The sequence below is a fragment of the Anomaloglossus baeobatrachus genome, unplaced genomic scaffold (genome assembly GCF_048569485.1).
Source record: "Anomaloglossus baeobatrachus isolate aAnoBae1 unplaced genomic scaffold, aAnoBae1.hap1 Scaffold_3213, whole genome shotgun sequence".
NCBI lineage: Eukaryota > Metazoa > Chordata > Amphibia > Anura > Aromobatidae > Anomaloglossus > Anomaloglossus baeobatrachus.
In genome coordinates this window covers 2,569-26,745 of record NW_027442608.1, presented here as the reverse complement: position 1 = coordinate 26,745, position 24,177 = coordinate 2,569, and the positions used below count along the sequence as shown (strand labels likewise).

The following is a 24,177-nucleotide window of genomic DNA, read 5'->3' as shown; positions in this document are numbered from 1 at the left end:
ATCAAAGAGCTCTGGCGGCAGACGCCTTGGTTCAAGATTGGTCGCAGTTTCAGCTCCCTTACGTGTTTCCGCCTCTGGCGCTCTTGCCCAGAGTGCTACGCAAGATCAGATCCGAGTGCAGCCGCATCATACTCGTCGCTCCAAACTGGCCGAGGAGGTCGTGGTATCCGGATCTGTGGCATCTCACGATCGGTCGACCGTGGTCACTGCCAGACCGACCAGACTTACTGTCCCAAGGGCCGTTTTTCCATCAGAATTCTGCGGCCCTGAACCTGACTGTGTGGCCATTGAGTCCTGGATCCTAGCATCTGCAGGATTATCTCAAGGAGTGGTTGCCACAATGAGACAAGCTAGAAAGTCGAATTCTGCTAAGATCTACCACAGAACGTGGAAGATTTTCTTATCCTGGTGCTCGGCCCAGGGAGTGTCTCCCTGGCCATTTGCATTACCCAAGTTTCTTTCCTTCCTGCAATCGGGGTTAGAAAAGGGCTTGTCGCTCAGCTCCCTTAAAGGGCAAGTTTCGGCACTATCCGTGTTTTTTCAGAAGCGTCTAGCACGTCTTCCTAAGGTGCGCACGTTCCTGCAGGGGGTCTGTCATATTGTGCCCCCGTACAAGCGACCGTTAGATCCATGGGATCTGAACAGGGTACTAGTTGCTCTCCAGAAGCCGCCCTTCGAGCCTCTGAAGGAAGTTTCCTTTTCTCGGCTGTCGCAGAAAGTGGCGTTTCTTGTTGCGATCACATCGCTTCGGCGTGTGTCTGAGCTGGCAGCTCTGTCATCCAAGGCTCCCTTCCTGGTGTTCCACCAGGACAAGGTTGTGCTGCGCCCCATTCCGGAGTTTCTTCCTAAGGTCGTATCCTCTTTTCATCTTAATCAGGATATTTCCTTGCCTTCTTTTTGCCCTCATCCGGTTCACCGGTATGAAAAGGACTTACGTTTGCTAGATCTGGTGAGAGCACTCAGAATCTACATTTCCCGCACGGCGCCCATACGCCGTGCCGATGCACTTTTCGTCCTTGTCGCTGGTCCGCGCAAGGGGTTGCAGGCTTCTAAAGCCACCCTGGCTCGATGGATCAAAGAACCAATTCTAGAGGCCTACCGTTCTGCGGGGCTTCCGGTTCCTTCAGGGCTAAAAGCCCACTCAACCAGAGCCGTGGGTGCGTCCTGGGCATTACGTCACCAGGCTTCGGCTCAACAGGTGTGCCAGGCAGCTACCTGGTCCAGTCTGCACACTTTCACCAAGCATTATCAGGTGCATACCTATGCTTCGGCGGATGCCAGCTTAGGTAGAAGAGTCCTGCAGGCGGCAGTGACACCCCCATAGGGGAGGGCTGTTTTGCAGCTCTAACATGAGGTATTTATTTACCCACCCAGGGACAGCTTTTGGACGTCCCAATCGTCTGGGTCTCCCAATAGAGCGCTGAAGAAGAAGGGAATTTTGTTACTTACCGTAAATTCCTTTTCTTCTAGCTCTTATTGGGAGACCCAGCACCCGCCCTGTTGTCCTTCGGGATGTTTTTTTGTTGTTTGCGGGTACACATGTTGTTCATGTTGAACGGTTTTTCAGTTCTCCGATGTTATTCGGAGTTAATTTGTTTAAACCAGTTATTGGCTTCCTCCTTCTTGCTTTGGCACTAAAACTGGAGAACCCGTGATACCACGGGGGGGGTATAGCCAGAGGGGGAGGGGCCTTGCACTTTTAATGTAGTGCTTTGTGTGGCCTCCAGAGGGCAGTAGCTATACCCCAATCGTCTGGGTCTCCCAATAAGAGCTAGAAGAAAAGGAATTTACGGTAAGTAACAAAATTCCCTTCATTCCATGTTGTGGATTGTCCATAACTCAAGCCAGGGGTGGAGCAGTGCTCCCTCTGAGGTCACTAAGGTAGGAGGGGACCTGGATTTGCCCAGGTTGATAACCCTACTTCGGCCATTTTCCAGTGTTCTTTTCGCTGGGGGCACGTGTAGGAAACATCTGTGGGAAGGATCCTAGAAACCTGGGTACAGCGCCCCCCTGTGGCCAGACGCAACAAGGTAACTGCTGGAACTGTGTATGCCTGTTTGTAACCCATGCTTTGATTGTAACTGTACTCTGACATATGTATATTCTGTAGATTCCCTATTGTATATATTGTAGTTCTAGTGTGGCTTTAGGCTGATTAAATTATATAATTAATCTTGGGCTGTTCTGTTATCTCGATCTTGAATCCCACGTCTGTGTGTTCGGCTAATAGTTACCGTAAATCGGTTGGTGGCAGCGAATTGTGCCAAGGATTATTGTGGGGAGGCCAGTGAGATTCGGGGAGATTTTATATATTCCGCCCGCGGAGGTCGGGGGAATATATACCTTACTCTCACCGGGGACCCTTCAATAATCGGCATAAGTAGTATAGCGGCCTCCTTGCTTATTGTCGGGCAATTCCATAATTGGCCTGACTATAAGAGGGGCGCTAGAGAGCGCGTCACGTGCTCTGTCTGTCGGTCGGGAGGTATAAAGGAGGGGTGACCCCCACTTGTTACCCCCCGATTGTGACGTACTGGTAGCCAGCGCGGGGGATTTCTGAGTGACCCCCCCCCGGTGGTTTGTGACAGTCCCTTTCACGCAGTTTCATCTGCGTCCACTTCAATGGAACATTCTTCGCTAATGGGAGGAGTAGTCGACGTCCCTACACAGGAACGTCCCTCTTTCTCAGACGATCAAGAACTCTTTTCAGAGGAGTCCACTCTTCAGATCAATTGTCTGGAGCTCTGGGCAGTGTATATTGCTCTACAAGCCTTCCTGCAGTGGCTGGAAAGCAAACAGATCCGAATTCAGTCGGACAATCCACAGCGGTGGCATACATCAACCACCAAGGCGGACTACGCAGTCGGCGAGACTTCCAGGAAGTTCGCCGGATTCTGCTGTGGGTGGCAGACAGAGCATACACCATATCCGCAGTTACCAGGGCGTGGACGCAGCAGAATGGTCTCTGCACCCGGACGGGTGTCAAGAATCGGCACAATAGCAAGGTCCCGATTTTCATTGCGATCAAAGAGCTCTGGCGACAGGCATCTCACGGTCGGTCAACCGTGGGCACTACCAGACCGGCCAGACTTACTGTCCCAAGGGCCGTTTTTTCCATCTGAATTCTACGGCCCTGAACCTACTGTGTGGCCATTGAGTCCTGGATCCTAGTGTCCTCAGGATTATCTCAAGGGGTCGTTGCCACTATGAGTCAGGCTAGGAAGCCCACGTCTGCTAAGATCTACCACGGACGTGGAAGATTTTCTTATACTGGTGCTCTGTACAAGGAGTGTCCCCGGGCCATTGGCATTGCCTACTCTTCTTTCCTTCCTGCAATTTCGGTTGGAAAAGGGCTTGTCGCTCGGCTCCCTTAAAGGGCAAGGCTTGGCGCTATTGGTGTTTTTTTCAGAGGCGTCTAGCACGACTTCCTCAGGTACGCACGTTCCTGCAGGGGGTTTGTCATATCGTCCCCCCGTACAAGCGGCCGTTAGATCCATGGGATCTGAACAGGGTACTACTTGCTCTCCAGAAGCCGCCTTTCGAGCCTCTGACGAATGTTTCACCTTCTCGACTATCTCAGAAAGTGGCCTTTCTGGTAGCGATCACGTCTCTTCGGACAGTGTCTGAGCTAGCAGCACTGTCATCCAAGGCTCCCTTCCTGGTGTTCCACCAGGACAAGGTAGTGTTGCGCCTCATTTAGGAGTTTCTCCCTAAGGTAGTATCCTCGTTTCATATTAATCAGGATATCTCCTTACCTTCCTTTTGTCCTCATCCGGTTCATCAGTATGAAAAGGACTTACATTTGTTAGATCTAGTGAGACCACTCAGAATCTACATTTCCCGCACGGCGCCTTTGCGCCGCTCGGATACACTCTTTGTCCTTGTCGCTGGTAAGCGCAAAGGGTCGCAGGCTTCCAAATCCACCCTGGCTCGATAGATCAAAGAACCAATTCTTGAAGCCTACCGTTCTGCTAGGCTTCCGGTTCCATCACGGCTGAACGCCCATTCAACCAGAGCCGTGGGTACGTCCTGGGCATTACGTCACCAGGCTACGGCTCAACAGATGTGCCAGGCAGCTACCTGGTAGAGTCTGCACACTTTCACCATACATTATCAGGTGCATGCCTACGCTTCGGCGAACGCCGGCCTAGGTAGAGGAGTCCTGCAGACGGCAGTTGCCTCCTCGTAACGGAGAGCTGTTTTGCAGCTCTAACATGAGGTATTAAGTTACCCACCCAGGGACAGCTTTTGGACGTCCCAATTGTCTGGGTCTCCCAATTAGGAGCGACAAAGAAGAAGGGAATTTTGTTACTTACCGTAAATTCCTTTTCTTCTAGCTCCAATTGGGAGACCCAGCACCCGCCCTGTTGTCCTTCGGGATTTTTGGTTTTTTTGCGGGTATACATGTTGTTCATGTTGAACGGTTTTCAGTTCTCCGATGTTATTCGGAGTGAATTTGTTTAAACCAGTTATTGGCTTTCCTCCTTCTTGCTTTAGCACTAAAACTGAGCAGCCCGTGATCCCACGGGGGGTGTATAGCCAGAAGGGGAGGGGCCTTACACTTTTTAGTGTAATGCTTTGTGTGGCCTGCGGAGGCAGTAGCTATACACCCAATTGTCTGGGTCTCCCAATTGGAGCTAGAAGAAAAGGAATTTACGGTAAGTAACAAAATTCCCTTCTTCCCTGTCCTCGAGCGTCGCCCTCTTTCCCTGTCCTCGAGCGTGTCGCCCTCTTTCCCTGTCCTCGAGCGTCGCCCTCTTTCCCTGTCCTCGAGCGTCGCCCTCTTTCCCTGTCCTCGAGCGTCGCCCTCTTTCCCTGTCCTCGAGCGTCGCCCTCTTTCCCTGTCCTCGAGCGTCGCCCTCTTTCCCTGTCCTCGAGCGTCGCCCTCTTTCCCTGTCCTCGAGCGTCGCCCTCTTTCCCTGTCCTCGAGCGTCGCCCTCTTTCCCTGTCCTCGAGCGTCGCCCTCTTTCCCTGTCCTCGAGCGTCGCCCTCTTTCCCTGTCCTCGAGCGTCGCCCTCTTTCCCTGTCCTCGAGCGTCGCCCGCTTTCCCTGTCCTCGAGCGTCGCCCGCTTTCCCTGTCCTCGAGCGTCGCCCTCTTTCCCTGTCCTCGAGCGTCGCCCTCTTTCCCTGTCCTCGAGCGTCGCCCTCTTTCCCTGTCCTCGAGCGTCGCCCTCTTTCCCTGTCCTCGAGCGTCGCCCTCTTTCCCTGTCCTCGAGCGTCGCCCTCTTTCCCTGTCCTCGAGCGTCGCCCTCTTTCCCTGTCCTCGAGCGTCGCCCTCTTTCCCTGTCCTCGAGCGTCGCCCTCTTTCCCTGTCCTCGAGCGTCGCCCTCTTTCCCTGTCCTCGAGCGTCGCCCTCTTTCCCTGTCCTCGAGCGTCGCCCTCTTTCCCTGTCCTCGAGCGTCGCCCTCTTTCCCTGTCCTCGAGCGTCGCCCTCTTTCCCTGTCCTCGAGCGTCGCCCTCTTTCCCTGTCCTCGAGCGTCGCCCTCTTTCCCTGTCCTCGAGCGTCGCCCTCTTTCCCTGTCCTCGAGCGTCGCTGTGAGGTAAATCCGGAGATATGACGATAAATCATGATATTCAAGTATGTCAGGAAGCCCTCTCCTGGTGTCACCCCCCCTTTCCTTCACACAACTGGTTTAGCAACAAATCCCATGGCCATGTCCTGTGATATGGAAATGAGGTGGCTTTAGGACAATGGACACAGGATGACTCCCTGCCGTCACCCTGTAGTAGGAGCTGCTAGCTAGTTAGCAAGGCTATGGAAATAGCCAGACAGAACGACTCCAGTAAAAAATGGTTCATATCTCGCAAGCCATATTTCCGATAAATACGGCAACCATAAAAATGGTGTCTCCGCATGTGGACGATGCCGGCACCCCCTTTTTATGGGAGCAGGACATTGGGAAATGCCCCAGGCGTGATATCAGCCAATGGGGAACTGGCAGACAGGTCATGAGTCCCCTCGTTCTGTAGCTAAATTCATAACTGTCACAATGAGAGCATTGGCGTCCGCCTACGACGCTCCCAGGCAAAGTTATGGCCAATATCCCCTTTGCTGGATAATTCTGATCCATGCAGGGGGAGTGGCAGTGCTTCCCTGTGAGGTCACTAAGGTAGGAGGGGACCTGGATTGCCCAGGTTGATAACCCTACTTCGGCCATTTTCCAGTGTTCTTCTGCTCGGGGGCCTGGTTGGGAAAGACCTGTGAGGGAGTTCCTGGAAACCTGGTCTACAGCGCCCCCCTGTGGCCAGACGCAACAAGGTAACTGCTGGAACTGTGTATGCCTGTTTGTAACCCATGCTTTGATTGTAACTGTACTCTGACATAACTGTATATTCTGTAGATTCCCTATTGTATATATTGTAGTTTCTAGTGTGCTTTAGGCTGATTAAATTATATAATTAATCTTGGGCTGTTCTGTTATCTCGATCTTGAATCCCACGTCTGTGTGTTCGGCTAATAGTTACCGTGAAGCGGTTGGTGGCAGCGAGTTGTGCCAAGGATTATTGTGGGGAGGCCAGTGAGATTCGGGAAGATATTATATATTCCGCCCGCGGAGGTCGGGGGAATATATACCCTACTCTCACCGGGGACCCTTCAATAATCGGCATAAGTAGTATAGCGGCCTCCTTGCTTATTGTCGGGCAATTCCATAATTGGCCTGACTATAAGAGGGGCGCTAGAGAGCGCGTCACGTGCTCTGTCTGTCGGTCGGGAGGTATAAAGGAGGGGTGACCCCCACTTGTTACCCCCCGATTGTGACGTACTGGTAGCCAGCGCGGGGGATTTCTGAGTGACCCCCCCGGTGGTTTGTGACATATTGGTGGCATAGCGGTGGGATCGAGATAATAGTGTGTGTGAGTGTGAGACCCATACTCCCAGACACTAAAGACTGCCTGCAGCAGCTGTGGCTGCTGGGGTCTTCAGACTAGCTCAACACTAGAGTGTCAGAGTGCAGATACTGTAAGGTGTGTGGAGGCATCAGGTGTCAGTTCTGTGTCAGTGAGCAAAAGTCTGCAAGAATGGCTGATGGCACCAGGAGCAGAGCTATGCAACTGGCCAATGCTAAGGCAGGAGCCGAAGAGAGGGAGGACGGTGCTGTGGACAGCAATGAGGAGGTTGCCCACGAGTCCTCCAGGAGCTCGACGCCAGAAAACCGTTCTGCCGAGGACATTGCGCAACCTGGCACTGCTGGACAAGATGAGGAGGAGCTCACCCAAGGTTCCTCAACGAGCCAGATGCCAGCCCTCCGCTCTGAAAGGGACAGTGAATCGCCTAGCTCTGCAGCGTGCCGCAGATCACCACGTGCCATTCCACCGAGCCTGGGAGGCTCGGATAGCCTTCTTCAAATGGCTATGGCCCTTCTCCAGGCTGGAGACCAGAAGGGCTACAAGGAACTCCTGGCAGAGCGCAGGGCAGAGCGGCAGGCAGCGCGTGACGCTGAGGCTGCGGAGCGGCACGCAGAGCGTGAGGCTGCGGAGCGAGAGCGGCAGGCAGCGCGTGAAGAGCGAGAGCGACAGGCAGACCGTGACTACCAGCTGCAGCTAGCTCAGCTCCGGCCCTCATCAGCCACATGTGACCTTCGAGACACCAAACTTCCAAAGGTCCGTGTTGAGGACTTCCCAGTGCTGGAGAAGGATGGAGACTTGGACTCTTTCTTGACTGCTTTTGAACGGACTTGCTTGCAGCACCATCTGGACAAGGACCAGTGGGCCAAATACCTGACCCCCCGTTTAAGGGGTAAGGCCCTGGATATCCTTGGTGACTTGCCTGCTGAGGCAGATCAGGGCTACGACACCATCAAGCGGGCCCTGATCCAACAGTACAACCTCACTCCAGAGTCCTACCGCAAGAAGTTCCGGAGCCTACAGAAGGGACCAAAGGACTCCTGGGCTGACCACCGGCGGGCACTTGCCCGAGCTGCCGACCACTGGACCCAAGGCCTGCAGCTTTCCACCGGACCGGAGATCCTGGACTTGTTCATCACGGAGCAACTCTTGTGGAACTGCCCTGAGGATCTCCGCCAGTTCATCCGAGACCAGAAGCCAAAGGGGTCCACGGCTACAGCTGCCCTTGCCGATGACTACACCAACAACCGGGCCCCTGAGGCCAGGAGAGCGGCCACCAGCAGCACCTGGAGAGGGGGTAAGATGAATTCTGCGACTGCCCCACCTGCCCCTAGACTGCAGGGGGTGTCCCCCTCAACTCCCCTCTCCAGGCCCGTGGCAGAGCCAAGACGGTGCCACCAGTGCAACCTACCTGGACACTTCAAGGCCATGTGCCCTCAGCGTCCCAAGGCCCCGGCTCCGTCCCCGTCCCAAGGGCCGCCCAAGGTGTATTGTGTGGGTGGGGGTGGTGGTAGGTCCCTGGACAGCTTCCAACCTGTCACCGTCGGCCGGTCTGTGACCATAGGACTGCGAGACAGCGCCTCGGAGGTGACTCTGGTGCGGCCTGAGATGGTGTCCCCCCAAGACTTGATCCCTGGAAAAACCCTCGCTGTCTCCGGGATTGGAGGCATTGACCCGGCGCTGCCTGTTGCTGACATTTTTGTGGACTGGGGCGCAGGGCGGGGGGTGAGGGAGGTGGGGGTAACTGATCGGATCCCTGCAAACGTGCTACTTGGGACAGATTTGGGGCAGATAACCTCCCAGTTTGGGCCCCAACCAAGGGCTGAACCTTCAGCCCGTACTGACATGCCTCCGGACAATGTTAATGTGTTATCTATGAATGATGTAAGGGAGGAGGGAGTGAACTCTGATATTTCTGCTTGCATAGACACCATAGACACACACTCAGCTGCAGCTGTGACAGGGGAGGGGGTCAGAGAAAGGTGTGACAATGCCTCTACAAGTAATCAGCCTGTGAGCTGGGATCTGTTGCCCTCTGAAGGGATAAGCAGGGAGCAGGGTGCTGCAGGGGGAGGACCAGTGTGTGGGGTGGGGGCTACCACAGCAAATGTGGGGTCCCCAGAGATTTCACAGCGGGGTTCTGTTGCTGCAGGAGGGGAACAGGCAGGTGAGATTGGGGCCGGTCCAGGAGCGGAAGTGCTCCCAGGTAAGATCTCGGTGCATGGTTCCCCCACAACCGGGGTGTCAGGAAGCCAGGTAGGTCTGCCTGAACCGGCGACTTGGTCAGGAACGGAGGAGGAGCAGGCACGACCCACGGTCGCAGCGGCTGTGGCCGCTGTCACCCGCAGTGGGAGTGCTGGAAGCCAAGGGGCCTCCCGGAGGTCCGATAGCTCTTCCCCTTCTGACCAAGTGGCAGCCGAGTCAGGTGGAGGCCAGGACACAGGTCCCGGGGTACTGACTGAAGATGTGACAGTCTCGTCGATTCTGGCCACATCTAGTCAGGGGTTTCAGGCAGCGTTAGAAGCTGACGACAGCCTGAAAGCTCTTAAGGAGCAGGCGGCACAGCCTCCCTCGGACTCGGACCCGGAGCGAGTGGTCTGGGACCAAGGACGGCTGTACCGGGCCACGGTCCAGCAGGGTTCACCGGAGGCGTGGCCCAGGGACCGACAGTTGGTGGTACCCTATCCGTTCCGGACGGAGTTGTTGCGGATCGCACATGAGATTCCGATGGCCGGACACCTAGGGATCGCTAAGACCAAGGCCAGGTTGAACCAGCATTTCTACTGGCCAAAAATGGGGGCCGATGTGGCTGCCTACTGCCGTTCGTGTGAAACCTGTCAGAGAGTGGGGAAGGCGGGGCCACGCCCCAAAGCCCCACTGGTATCTCTGCCCATCATCGATGAGCCTTTCAGGAGGGTGGCTGTGGATCTGGTCGGCCCGCTGGCCATCCCCAGCAGCTCCGGGAAACGCTTCCTACTGACGGTAGTGGACTATGCCACCCGGTACCCAGAAGCAGTGGCCTTGTCGTCCATTCGGGCTGACAAGGTGGCCACCGCATTGCTGGAGATTTTCTCCCGAGTGGGTTTTCCCCAGGAAATGCTCACTGACCGGGGGACCCAATTCATGTCCCAGCTGATGGAGGCCCTCTGTAAGCAAGTCCAGGTGCGACATCTGGTGGCCAGCCCGTACCATCCACAGACTAATGGCCTGTGCGAGCGGTTCAATGGCACCTTAAAGCAGATGCTTAAGATGTTGGTCGACTCCCATGGGCGTGACTGGGAGCGGTATCTCCCACACCTGTTGTGAGGTAAAGCCTGGGATATGAAGAGGAATTATGACGAGAAGTCATAATTGCTCTCATCACTCCCTGGCAGTGCCCCCCTCCCTTCTTGTTCCAAATGTACAGCATCTGGAAGGTGTCACATTCCACTTACACAACTCATGGCCATCTCCTCTGATATGGAGATGAGATGATGTGAGGACAATGGATCCAGGATGACTCCCTGCCGTCACCCTGTAACAAGAGTTGTATCTCATTAGCAAGGCTTGGAAGTAGCCAGACAGAACGACTCCAGTAAAAAATGGTTCATATCTCGCAAGCCATATCTCCGATAAATATGGCAACCATAACAATGGTGTCTCCGCATGTGGACGATGCTGGCACACCCTTTTTATGGAAGTAGGACATTGGGAAACACACCAAACGTGATATCAGCCATATGGGAACTCGTAGACAGGTCATGAGTCCCCTCGTTCTGCAGCTAAATTCATAACTGTCACAATGAGAGCATTGGCGTCCGTCTACGACGCTCCCAGGCACAGTTATGGCCAAAATCCCCTTTTCTGGATAATTCTGATCCATGCAGGGGGAGTGGCAGTGCTTCCCTGTGAGGTCACTAAGGTAGGAGGAGACCTGGATTTGCCCAGGTTGATAACCCTGCTTCGGCCATTTTCCAAGGTTCTTCTCGCTGGGGGCACGTGCAGGAAACATCTGTGGGAGTTCCTAGAAACCTGGTCTACAGCGCCCCCCTGTGGCCAGACGCACAAGGTAACTGATTGAATTTGCATACCTGTTTGTAAACCATGCTTTATCTGTAACTGTACTCTGACATAACTGTATATTCTGTAGATTCCCTATTGTATATATTGTAGTTTCTAGTGTGCTTTAGGCGATTAAATTATATAATTAATCTTGGGCTGTTCTGTTATCTCGATCTTGAATCCCACGTCTGTGTGTTCGGCTAATAGTTACCGTAAATCGGTTGGTGGCAGCGAATTGTGCCAAGGATTATTGTGGGGAGGCCAGTGAGATTCGGGGAGGTTTTATATATTCCGCCCGCGGAGGTCGGGGGAATATATACCCTACTCTCACCGGGGACCCTTCAATAATCGGCATAAGTAGTATAGCGGCCTCCTTGCTTATGGTCGGGCAATTCCATAATTGGCCTGACTATAAGAGGGGCGCTAGAGAGCGCGTCACGTGCTCTGTCTGTCGGTCGGGAGGTATAAAGGAGGGGTGACCCCCACTTGTTACCCCCCGATTGTGACGTACTGGTAGCCAGCGCGGGGGATTTCTGAGTGACCCCCCCGGTGGTTTGTGACATATTGGTGGCAAGCGGTGGGATCGAGATAATAGTGTGTGTGAGTGTGAGACCCATACTCCCAGACACTAAAGACTGCCTGCAGCAGCTGTGGCTGCTGGGGTCTTCAGACTAGCTCAACACTAGAGTGTCAGAGTGCAGATACTGTAAGGTGTGTGGAGGCATCAGGTGTCAGTTCTGTGTCAGTGACCAAAGTCTGCAACAATGGCTGATAGCACCAGGAGCAAAGCCAAAGGAATGGCCGATGCTCAGGCCAGAGACGATGAGGAGGTTGTCCACGAGCCCTCCAGGAGCTCGACGCCAGAAAACCGTTCTGCCGAGGACATTGCACAACCGGGCACTGCTGGACAAGATGAGGAGGAGCTCGCCCAAGGTTCCTCAACGAGCCAGATGCCAGCCCTCCGCTCTGCAATGGACAGTGAATCACCAGGCTCCGCAGCGGGCCGCAGATCACCACGTGCCATTCCACCGAGCCTGGGAGGCTCGGATAGCCTTCTTCAAATGGCTATGGCCCTACGCCAGGCTGGAGACCGGGAGGGCTACAAGGAACTCATGGCCGAGCGTGAGCGGCAAGCAGCGCGTGAAGAGCGCCAGGCAGAGCGTAACTACCAGCTGCAGCTAGCTCAGCTCCGGCCCTCATCAGCCACCCGTGACCTTCCAGACACCAAACTTCCAAAGGTCCGTGTTGAGGACTTCCCAGTGCTGGAGAAGGATGGAGACTTGGACTCTTTCTTGACTGCTTTTGAACGGACTTGCTTGCAGCACCATCTGGACAAGGACCAGTGGGCCAAATACCTGACCCCCCGTTTAAGGGGTAAGGCCCTAGATGTCCTTGGGGACTTGCCTGCTGAGGCAGATCAGGGCTACGACACCATCAAGCGGGCCCTGATCCAACAGTACAACCTCACTCCAGAGTCCTACCGCAAGAAGTTCCGGAGCCTACAGAAGGGACCAAAGGACTCCTGGGCTGACCACCGGCGGGCACTTGCCCGAGCTGCCGACCACTGGACCCAAGGCCTGCAGCTTTCCACCGGACCGGAGATCCTGGACTTGTTCATCACGGAGCAACTCTTGTGGAACTGCCCTGAGGATCTCCGCCAGTTCATCCGAGACCAGAAGCCAAAGGGGTCCACGGCTACAGCTGCCCTTGCCGATGACTACACCAACAACCGGGCCCCTGAGGCCAGGAGAGCGGCCACCAGCAGCACCTGGAGAGGGGGTAAGATGAATTCTGCGACTGCCCCACCTGCCCCTAGACTGCAGGGGGTGTCCCCCTCAACTCCCCTCTCCAGGCCCGTGGCAGAGCCAAGACGGTGCCACCAGTGCAACCTACCTGGACACTTCAAGGCCATGTGCCCTCAGCGTCCCAAGGCCCCGGCTCCGTCCCCGTCCCAAGGGCCGCCCAAGGTGTATTGTGTGGGTGGGGGTGGTGGTAGGTCCCTGGACAGCTTCCAACCTGTCACCGTCGGCCGGTCTGTGACCATAGGACTGCGAGACAGCGCCTCGGAGGTGACTCTGGTGCGGCCTGAGATGGTATCCCCCCAAGACTTGATCCCTGGAAAAACCCTCGCTGTCTCCGGGATTGGAGGCATTGACCCGGCGCTGCCTGTTGCTGACATTTTTGTGGACTGGGGCGCAGGGCGGGGGGTGAGGGAGGTGGGGGTAACTGATCGGATCCCTGCAAACGTGCTACTTGGGACAGATTTGGGGCAGATAACCTCCCAGTTTGGGCCCCAACCAAGGGCTGAACCTTCAGCCCGTACTGACATGCCTCCGGACAATGTTAATGTGTTATCTATGAATGATGTAAGGGAGGAGGGAGTGAACTCTGATATTTCTGCTTGCACAGACACCATAGACACACACGCAGCTGCAGCTGTGACAGGGGAGGGGGTCAGAGAAAGGTGTGACAATGCCTCTACAAGTAACCAGCCTGTGAGCTGGGATCTGTTGCCCTCTGCAGGGATAAGCAGAGAGCAGGGTGCTGCAGGGGGAGGACCAGTGTGTGGGGTGGGGGCTACCACAGCAAATGTGGGGTCCCCAGAGATTTCACAGCGGGGTTCTGTTGCTGCAGGAGGGGAACAGGCAGGTGAGATTGGGGCCGGTCCAGGAGCGGAAGTGCTCCCAGGTAAGATCTCGGTGCATGGTTCCCCCACAACCGGGGTGTCAGGAAGCCAGGTAGGTCTGCCTGAACCGGCGACTTGGTCAGGAACGGAGGAGGAGCAGGCACGACCCACGGTCGCAGCGGCTGTGGCCGCTGTCACCCGCAGTGGGAGTGCTGGAAGCCAAGGGGCCTCCCGGAGGTCCGATAGCTCTTCCCCTTCTGACCAAGTGGCAGCCGAGTCAGGTGGAGGCCAGGACACAGGTCCCGGGGTACTGACCGAAGATGTGACAGTCTCGTCGATTCTGGCCACATCTGGTCAGGGGTTTCAGGCAGCGTTAGAAGCTGACGACAGCCTGAAAGCTCTAAAGGAGCAGGCGGCACAGCCTCCCTCGGACTCGGACCCGGAGCGAGTGGTCTGGGACCAAGGACGGCTGTACCGGGCCACGGTCCAGCAGGGTTCACCGGAGGCGTGGCCCAGGGACCGACAGTTGGTGGTACCCTATCCGTTCCGGACGGAGTTGTTGCGGATCGCACATGAGATTCCGATGGCCGGACACCTAGGGATCGCTAAGACCAAGGCCAGGTTAAACCAGCATTTCTACTGGCCAAAAATGGGGGCCGATGTGGCTGCCTACTGCCGTTCGTGTGAAACCTGTCAGAGAGTGGGGAAGGCGGGGCCACACCCCAAAGCCCCACTAGTATCTCTGCCAATCATCGATGAGCCTTTCAGAAGGGTTGCTGTGGATCTGGTCGGCCCGCTGGCCATCCCCAGCAGCTCCGGGAAACGCTTCATACTGACGGTAGTGGACTATGCCACCCGGTACCCAGAAGCAGTGGCCTTGTCGTCCATTCGGGCTGACAAGGTGGCCACCGCATTGCTGGAGATTTTCTCCCGAGTGGGTTTTCCCCAGGAAATGCTCACTGACCGGGGGACCCAATTCATGTCCCAGCTGATGGAGACCCTCTGTAAGCAAGTCCAGGTGCGACATCTGGTGGCCAGCCCGTACCATCCACAGACTAATGGCCTGTGCGAGCGGTTCAATGGCACCTTGAAGCAGATGCTTAAGATGTTGGTCGACTCCCATGGGCGTGACTGGGAGCGGTATCTCCCACACCTGTTATTTGCTTACCGGGAGGTTCCACAGGCCTCAACAGGATTCTCACCGTTTGAGCTCCTGTACGGGCGACGTGTGCGGGGCCCCCTGGCTCTGGTGAAAGAGGCTTGGGAAGGGGATTTGGCCACCCCTGGAGTGTCGGTTATCGAGTATGTCATGCGCTTCCGGGACAAAATGCAGGCCTTGACGCAACTGGTACACGACAATATGGCTCAAGCCCAGGCCGATCAGAAGCGTTGGTACGACCAGAACGCTTGTGAGAGGACCTACCAAGTGGGTCAAAAGGTGTGGGTACTGGTCCCCGTACCACAGGACAAGCTTCAGGCAGCCTGGGAAGGCCCATACCTCGTGTACCAGCAGCTCAACCCTGTAACGTACCTGGTCACCCTGGACCCTGCCCGTGGAAGGCGGAGGCCCTTCCATGTGAACATGATGAAGGCACATCATGAGCGGGAGGCATGTGCGCTCCCCGTGTGCAACCTGCCCGAGGAGGGAGAAGCGGAAACCCTCTTGGATATGCTAGCCCAGGTTAGGGCAGGCGGATCCATTGAGGATGTGGAGGTTGGCCACCAGCTCTTGGAGGACCAACGGTCCCAGCTGTGGGCCACCCTCCTCCCCTTCCGGGGGTTGTTTACCAACCAGCCCGGAAGGACTGACTTGGCTGTCCATCACGTGGACACTGGGGATCATCCCCCGATCCGGCGTTCAGCATATCGGGTCTCCCTGGAAGTGCAGCAACACATGCGCCAGGAGATTGACGAGATGCTGAAGCTGGGGGTGATCCAGGCATCCAACAGCGCTTGGGCCTCGCCTGTAGTCCTCGTCCCTAAGAAGGACCGAACCACTCGGTTCTGCGTGGACTACAGGGGGCTCAATGCTGTCACGGTCGCCGATGCGTACCCAATGCCACGCATCGATGACCTGCTCGATCAGTTGGCCGGGGCTCAGTACCTGACCATCATGGATCTGAGCCGGGGATATTGGCAGATCCCCCTGACTCCCAAGGCCAGGGAACGCTCTGCCTTTATTACCCCATTTGGACTGTACGAGTCCACGGTGATGCCATTCGGGATGAGGAATGCCCCTGCCACTTTCCAGCGGATGGTCAACACCCTGCTCAAGGGACTTGAAGGGTACGCGGCCGCGTACCTGGATGACATTGCCGTCTTCAGTCCCACCTGGGAGGACCACCTAGAGCATCTAGCACAGGTGCTCAGGCGGATCCACCGGGCAGGTTTGACCATCAAGCCGGGAAAGTGTCAGCTGGCCATGAGCGAGGTCCAGTACCTCGGTCACCGGGTAGGTGGGGGAACGCTGAAGCCCGAGCCTGAGAAAGTGGAGGCCATCGCATCCTGGCCCACCCCCAGGACCAAGAAGCAGGTGATGTCCTTCTTGGGGACCGCTGGGTACTATAGGAGGTTTGTTCCATGCTATAGTAGCCTAGCAAAGCCCTTGACGGACCTCACCAAGAAGAAGCTGCCCTCTGCAGTCGATTGGACAGTGGACTGCGAGACAGCCTTCCGGGCCCTAAAGGACGCCCTGTCCAGCCCGCCCGTGCTACAGGCAGCCGACTTCACGCGGCCGTTTGTAGTACAGACCGACGCCAGTGACTTCGGCCTCGGTGCGGTGCTCAGCCAGGTGGACTCTGCGAGCCAAGAGCACCCAGTCTTGTACCTGAGCAGGAAGCTGTTACCAAGGGAAGTGGCCTATTCTACAATGGAGAAGGAGTGCCTGGCCATAGTGTGGGCCCTGCAGCGCCTGCAACCCTATCTATACGGGCGCCACTTCATCGTGGAGACGGACCACAATCCCCTCAGCTGGTTGCACACCGTCTCTGGGACGAATGGGCGATTGTTGCGATGGAGCCTTGCGCTCCAGCAATACGACTTCACCATTCGCCACAAAAGGGGCCGTGACCACGGTAACGCAGACGGGCTGTCCCGACAAGGAGAGGTCGCGGACGGGCGCACGGGGGAACACCGGAGGGTGCTGCCCCCTAGCGCCCTCAAAAGGGGGGAGGTGTGAGGTAAAGCCTGGGATATGAAGAGGAATTATGACGAGAAGTCATAATTGCTCTCATCACTCCCTGGCAGTGCCCCCCTCCCTTCTTGTTCCAAATGTACAGCATCTGGAAGGTGTCACATTCCACTTACACAACTCATGGCCATCTCCTCTGATATGGAGATGAGATGATGTGAGGACAATGGATCCAGGATGACTCCCTGCCGTCACCCTGTAACAAGAGTTGTATCTCATTAGCAAGGCTTGGAAGTAGCCAGACAGAACGACTCCAGTAAAAAATGGTTCATATCTCGCAAGCCATATCTCCGATAAATATGGCAACCATAACAATGGTGTCTCCGCATGTGGACGATGCTGGCACACCCTTTTTATGGAAGTAGGACATTGGGAAACACACCAAACGTGATATCAGCCATATGGGAACTCGTAGACAAGTCATGAGTCCTCTCGTTCTGTAGCTAAATTCATAACTGTCACAATGAGAGCATTGGCGTCCGTCTACGACGCTCCCAGGCACAGTTATGGCCAAAATCCCCTTTTCTGGATAATTCTGATCCATGCAGGGGGAGTGGCAGTGCTTCCCTGTGAGGTCACTAAGGTAGGAGGAGACCTGGATTTGCCCAGGTTGATAACCCTGCTTCGGCCATTTTCCAAGGTTCTTCTCGCTGGGGGCACGTGCAGGAAACATCTGTGGGAGTTCCTAGAAACCTGGTCTACAGCGCCCCCCTGTGGCCAGACGCACAAGGTAACTGATTGAATTTGCATACCTGTTTGTAAACCATGCTTTATCTGTAACTGTACTCTGACATAACTGTATATTCTGTAGATTCCCTATTGTATATATTGTAGTTTCTAGTGTGCTTTAGGCGATTAAATTATATAATTAATCTTGGGCTGTTCTGTTATCTCGATCTTGAATCCCACGTCTGTGTGTTCGGCTAATAGTTACCGTAAATCGGTTGGTGGCAGCGAATTGTGCCAAGGATTATTGTGGGGAGGCCAGTGAGATTCGGGAAGATATTATATATTCCGCCCGCGGAGGTCGGGGGAATATATACCCTACTCTCACCGGGGACCCTTCAATAATCGGCATAAGTAGTATAGCGGCCTCCTTGCTTATGGTCGGGCAATTCCATAATTGGCCTGACTATAAGAGGGGCGCTAGAGAGCGCGTCACGTGCTCTGTCTGTCGGTCGGGAGGTATAAAGGAGGGGTGACCCCCACTTGTTACCCCCCGATTGTGACGTACTGGTAGCCAGCGCGGGGGATTTCTGAGTGACCCCCCCGGTGGTTTGTGACACCTGTTATTTGCTTACCGGGAGGTTCCACAGGCCTCAACAGGATTCTCACCGTTTGAGCTCCTGTACGGGCGACGTGTGCGGGGCCCCCTGGCTCTGGTGAAAGAGGCTTGGGAAGGGGATTTGGCCACCCCTGGAGTGTCGGTTATCGAGTATGTCATGCGCTTCCGGGACAAAATGCAGGCCTTGACGCAACTGGTACACGACAATATGGCTCAAGCCCAGGCCGATCAGAAGCGTTGGTACGACCAGAACGCTTGTGAGAGGACCTACCAAGTGGGTCAAAAGGTGTGGGTACTGGTCCCCGTACCACAGGACAAGCTTCAGGCAGCCTGGGAAGGCCCATACCTCGTGTACCAGCAGCTCAACCCTGTAACGTACCTGGTCACCCTGGACCCTGCCCGTGGAAGGCGGAAGCCCTTCCATGTGAACATGATGAAGGCACATCATGAGCGGGAGGCATGTGCGCTCCCCGTGTGCAACCTGCCCGAGGAGGGAGAAGCGGAAACCCTCTTGGATATGCTAGCCCAGGTTAGGGCAGGCGGATCCATTGAGGATGTGGAGGTTGGCCACCAGCTCTTGGAAGACCAACGGTCCCAGCTGTGGGCCACCCTCCTCCCCTTCCGGGGGTTGTTTACCAACCAGCCCGGAAGGACTGACTTGGCTGTCCATCACGTGGACACTGGGGATCATCCCCCGATCCGGCGTTCAGCATATCGGGTCTCCCTGGAGGTGCAGCAACACATGCGCCAGGAGATTGACGAGATGCTGAAGCTGGGGGTGATCCAGGCATCCAACAGCGCTTGGGCCTCGCCTGTAGTCCTCGTCCCTAAGAAGGACCGAACCACTCGGTTCTGCGTGGACTACAGGGGGCTCAATGCGGTCACGGTCGCCGATGCGTACCCAATGCCATGCATCGATGACCTGCTCGATCAGTTGGCCGGGGCTCAGTACCTGACCATCATGGATCTGAGCCGGGGATATTGGCAGATCCCCCTGACTCGCAAGGCCAGGGAACGCTCTGCCTTTATTACCCCATTTGGACTGTACGAGTCCACGGTGATGCCATTCGGGATGAGGAATGCCCCTGCCACTTTCCAGCGGATGGTCAACACCCTGCTCAAGGGACTTGAAGGGTACGCGGCCGCGTACCTGGATGACATTGCCGTCTTCAGTCCCACCTGGGAGGACCACCTAGAGCATCTAGCACAGGTGCTCAGGCGGATCCACCGGGCAGGTTTGACCATCAAGCCGGGAAAGTGTCAGCTGGCCATGAGCGAGGTCCAGTACCTCGGTCACCGGGTAGGTGGGAGAACACTGAAGCCCGAGCCTGAGAAAGTGGAAGCCATCGCATCCTGGCCCACCCCCAGGACCAAGAAGCAGGTGATGTCCTTCTTGGGGACCGCTGGGTACTATAGGAGGTTTGTTCCATGCTATAGTAGCCTGGCAAAGCCCTTGACGGACCTCACCAAGAAGAAGCTGCCCTCTGCAGTCGATTGGACAATGGACTGCGAGACAGCCTTCCGGGCCCTAAAGGACGCCCTGTCCAGCCCGCCCGTGCTACAGGCAGCCGACTTCACGCGGCCGTTTGTAGTACAGACCGACGCCAGTGACTTCGGCCTCGGTGCGGTGCTCAGCCAGGTGGACTCTGCGAGCCAAGAGCACCCAGTCTTGTACCTGAGCAGGAAGCTGTTACCAAGGGAAGTTGCCTATTCCACGATGGAGAAGGAGTGCCTGGCCATAGTGTGGGCCCTGCAGCGTCTGCAACCCTATCTATACGGGCGCCACTTCATCGTGGAGACGGACCACAATCCCCTCAGCTGGTTGCACACCGTCTCTGGGACGAATGGGCGATTGTTGCGATGGAGCCTTGCGCTCCAGCAATACAACTTCACCATTCGCCACAAAAGGGGCCGTGACCACGGTAACGCAGACGGGCTGTCCCGACAAGGAGAGGTCGCGGACGGGCGCACGGGGGAACACCGGAGTGTGCTGCCCCCTAGCGCCCTCAAAAGGGGGGAGGTGTGAGGTAAATCCGGAGATATGACGATAAATCATGATATTCAAGTATGTCAGGAAGCCCTCTCCTGGTGTCACCCCCCCTTTCCTTCACACAACTGGTTTAGCAACAAATCCCATGGCCATGTCCTGTGATATGGAAATGAGGTGGCTTTAGGACAATGGACACAGGATGACTCCCTGCCGTCACCCTGTAGTAGGAGCTGCTAGCTAGTTAGCAAGGCTATGGAAATAGCCAGACAGAACGACTCCAGTAAAAAATGGTTCATATCTCGCAAGCCATATTTCCGATAAATACGGCAACCATAAAAATGGTGTCTCCGCATGTGGACGATGCCGGCACCCCCTTTTTATGGGAGCAGGACATTGGGAAATGCCCCAGGCGTGATATCAGCCAATGGGGAACTGGCAGACAGGTCATGAGTCCCCTCGTTCTGTAGCTAAATTCATAACTGTCACAATGAGAGCATTGGCGTCCGCCTACGACGCTCCCAGGCAAAGTTATGGCCAATATCCCCTTTGCTGGATAATTCTGATCCATGCAGGGGGAGTGGCAGTGCTTCCCTGTGAGGTCACTAAGGTAGGAGGGGACCTGGATTGCCCAGGTTGATAACCCTACTTCGGCCATTTTCCAGTGTTCTTCTGCTCGGGGGCCTGGTTGGGAAAGACCTGTGAGGGAGTTCCTGGAAACCTGGTCTACAGCGCCCCCCTGTGGCCAGACGCAACAAGGTAACTGCTGGAACTGTGTATGCCTGTTTGTAACCCATGCTTTGATTGTAACTGTACTCTGACATAACTGTATATTCTGTAGATTCCCTATTGTATATATTGTAGTTTCTAGTGTGCTTTAGGCTGATTAAATTATATAATTAATCTTGGGCTGTTCTGTTATCTCGATCTTGAATCCCACGTCTGTGTGTTCGGCTAATAGTTACCGTGAAGCGGTTGGTGGCAGCGAATTGTGCCAAGGATTATTGTGGGGAGGCCAGTGAGATTCGGGAAGATATTATATATTCCGCCCGCGGAGGTCGGGGGAATATATACCCTACTCTCACCGGGGACCCTTCAATAATCGGCATAAGTAGTATAGCGGCCTCCTTGCTTATTGTCGGGCAATTCCATAATTGGCCTGACTATAAGAGGGGCGCTAGAGAGCGCGTCACGTGCTCTGTCTGTCGGTCGGGAGGTATAAAGGAGGGGTGACCCCCACTTGTTACCCCCCGATTGTGACGTACTGGTAGCCAGCGCGGGGGATTTCTGAGTGACCCCCCCCGGTGGTTTGTGACAGTCGCCCTCTTTCCCTGTCCTCGAGCGTCGCCCTCTTTCCCTGTCCTCGAGCGTCGCCCTCTTTCCCTGTCCTCGAGCGTCGCCCTCTTTCCCTGTCCTCGAGCGTCGCCCTCTTTCCCTGTCCTCGAGCGTCGCCCTCTTTCCCTGTCCTCGAGCGTCGCCCTCTTTCCCTGTCCTCGAGCGTCGCCCTCTTTCCCTGTCCTCGAGCGTCGCCCTCTTTCCCTGTCCTCGAGCGTCGCCCTCTTTCCCTGTCCTCGAGCGTCGCCCTCTTTCCCTGTCCTCGAGCGTCGCCCTCTTTCCCTGTCCTCGAGCGTCGCCCTCTTTCCCTGTCCTCGAGCGTCGCCCTCTTTCCCTGTCCTCGAGCGTCGCCCTCTTTCCCTGTCCTCGAGCGTCGCCCTCTTTCCCTGTCCTCGAGCGTCGCCCTCTTTCCCTGCCCTCGAGCGTCGCCCTCTTTCCCTGCCCTCGAGCGTCGCCCTCTTTCCCTGCCCTCGAGCGTCGCCCTCTTTCCCTGCCCTCGAGCGTCGCCCTCTTTCCCTGCCCTCGAGCGTCGCCCTCTCGCCGAGTGTCTGCGCTCTTGTGTGGACGGCTTGGGTGAAGGACATAGTCGCACGTGTGAAGTATCCGGTCATCGGGGCGAGATCCTGTGGTGTGCATGAGCCCTGAATCCACACCTACAAGTATAGACGTATTCCTTCCGCTGCCGTCACGCCCCTCCCCCCTTCCGCTGCCGTCACGCCCCTCCCCCCTCCCGCTGCCGTCGCGCCCCCCCCCCTCCCGCTACCGTCGCGCCCCCTTCCTGCTGCCGTCGCGCCCCCCCTCTCCCGCTGCCGTCGCGACCCCCCCCGCTGCCGTCACGCCCCTCCCCCCTCCCGCTGCCGTCGCGCCCCCCCCCCCTCCCGCTACCGTCGCGCCCCCTTCCTCCTGCCGTCGCGCCCCCCCCCCCTCTCGCTGCCGTCGCGACCCCCCCCCCGCTGTGCAGAATTTCACAGATGATGCATCCGCTCCTGTGTGGGGGGCTTTACACATAACACCGCAGTGTGACCCCCGGTGTTGCCGGGCTGGATTGTCACATTCCTCAGTCTTGATCGGTGGGTTACACCCCCCCCCACGCTTCCCATCTCTGTGCAGCTTTCCTCAGACGCTTCGTTTCTGCTCTTAGTGCAGCCTTGGTTTGGGGGTCTCGGCAGCTGCGCCCCTCCGGTTTTGTGCTCTTAGTGCAGCCTTGGTTTGGGGGTCTCGGCGCCCCTCCGGTGTTGTGCTTAGTGCAGCCATGGTTTGGGGGTCTCGGCGCCCCTCCGGTCTTGTGCTTAGTGCAGCCATGGTTTGGGGGTCTCGGCAGCTGCGCCCCTCCGGTGTTGTGCTTAGTGCAGCCATGGTTTGGGGGTCTCGGCAGCTGCGCCCCTCCGGTTTTGTGCTCTTAGTGCAGCCTTGGTTTGGGGGTCTCGGCGCCCCTCCGGTTTTGTGCTCTTAGTGCAGCCTTGGTTTGGGGGTCTCGGCGCCCCTCCGGTGTTGTGCTCTTAGTGCAGCCTTGGTTTGGGGGTCTCGGCGCCCCTCCGGTGTTGTGCTTAGTGCAGCCTTGGTTTGGGGGTCTCGGCGCCCCTCCGGTGTTGTGCTTAGTGCAGCCTTGGTTTGGGGGTCTCGGCGCCCCTCCGGTGTTGTGCTTAGTGCAGCCTTGGTTTGGGGGTCTCGGCGCCCCTCCGGTGTTGTGCTTAGTGCAGCCTTGGTTTGGGGGTCTCGGCGCCCCTCCGGTGTTGTGCTTAGTGCAGCCTTGGTTTGGGGGTCTCGGCGCCCCTCCGGTGTTGTGCTTAGTGCAGCCTTGGTTTGGGGGTCTCGGCGCCCCTCCGGTGTTGTGCTTAGTGCAGCCTTGGTTTGGGGTCTCGGCGCCCCACCGGTGTTGTGCTTAGTGCAGCCTTGGTTTGGGGGTCTCGGCGCCCCTCCGGTGTTGTGCTTAGTGCAGCCTTGGTTTGGGGGTCTCGGCGCCCCTCCGGTGTTGTGCGGATGTCCTCAGCTCTTGTGATTTGTCTGCAGCGGCTGTCTCCAGACTGCGAGGATCAGATCCGCGTCATCATCCAGGAGACGGCGCTGGATTACCGGCTGGATCCACAGCTGCAGATCCAGTGCTCGGAGGAGGTGAGTGATCGGGGTGGGCTGTGATGCGGCCGTTCTGCCTCGTGCCCCCCATGTTATGGCGTCTTGTTCCGTTGTTGCAGATTGGCACGCTGTGCGGCGAGGAGGCGGCTGCCCAGGAGCCCACCGGACAGGTGGAAGAGTGTCTGAAGATGAACCTCCTGAAGATAAAGTCTACCGGCTGCAAGAAGGTAAAGCCTGACCCCGGAGAGACCCCCACATCGCCTCATGATGGTACCAGGGACCCCCCCCTCCTGGTGCAGCCGGCCCTTGTCGCCGCCGGCCCTTGTCGCCGCCGGCCCTTGCCGCTCACGGCTTCCATCTTTTCTCCGGCAGGAGGTGCTGAACATGCTGAAGGAGAGTAAAGCGGACATCTTCGTGGATCCCGTCCTGCACACGGCCTGCGCGCTGGACATTAAGCATCACTGTGCCGCCATCCCCCCGGGAAAAGGACGCCGTAAGTGTCACTCTATGTATGCCATCTGTCATAGACTCTCTTCTGCCACACGTGGTATTACACCAGCACATGGGGAGGACGGTGCTGCCACACGTGGTATTACACCAGCACATGGGGAGGACGGCGCTGCCACACGTGGTATTACACCAGCACATGGGGAGGACGGCGCTGCCCACACGTGGTATTATACCAGCACATGGGGAGGACGGCGCTGCCACACGTGGTATTATACCAGCACATGGGGAGGACGGCGCTGCCACACGTGGTATTACACCAGCACATGGGGAGGACGGCGCTGCCC

At 56.7% G+C, this 24,177-nt stretch overlaps 1 protein-coding gene across 1 annotated transcript in view; it reads left to right on the top strand.

Moving 5' to 3' along the window:
* The window catches only part of LOC142269516 (Golgi apparatus protein 1-like), a gene marked incomplete at its 3' end in the record, with an annotated part of 86,976 nt that extends 63,046 nt beyond the window's left edge, over positions 1-23,930 (top strand). The window contains 3 exon segments of the mRNA XM_075332410.1: positions 23,321-23,422; positions 23,503-23,610; positions 23,756-23,930. Coding sequence (XP_075188525.1) covers positions 23,321-23,422; positions 23,503-23,610; positions 23,756-23,930 — 385 coding nt within the window.
* Between the last annotated feature and the right edge of the window lie 247 nt (positions 23,931-24,177).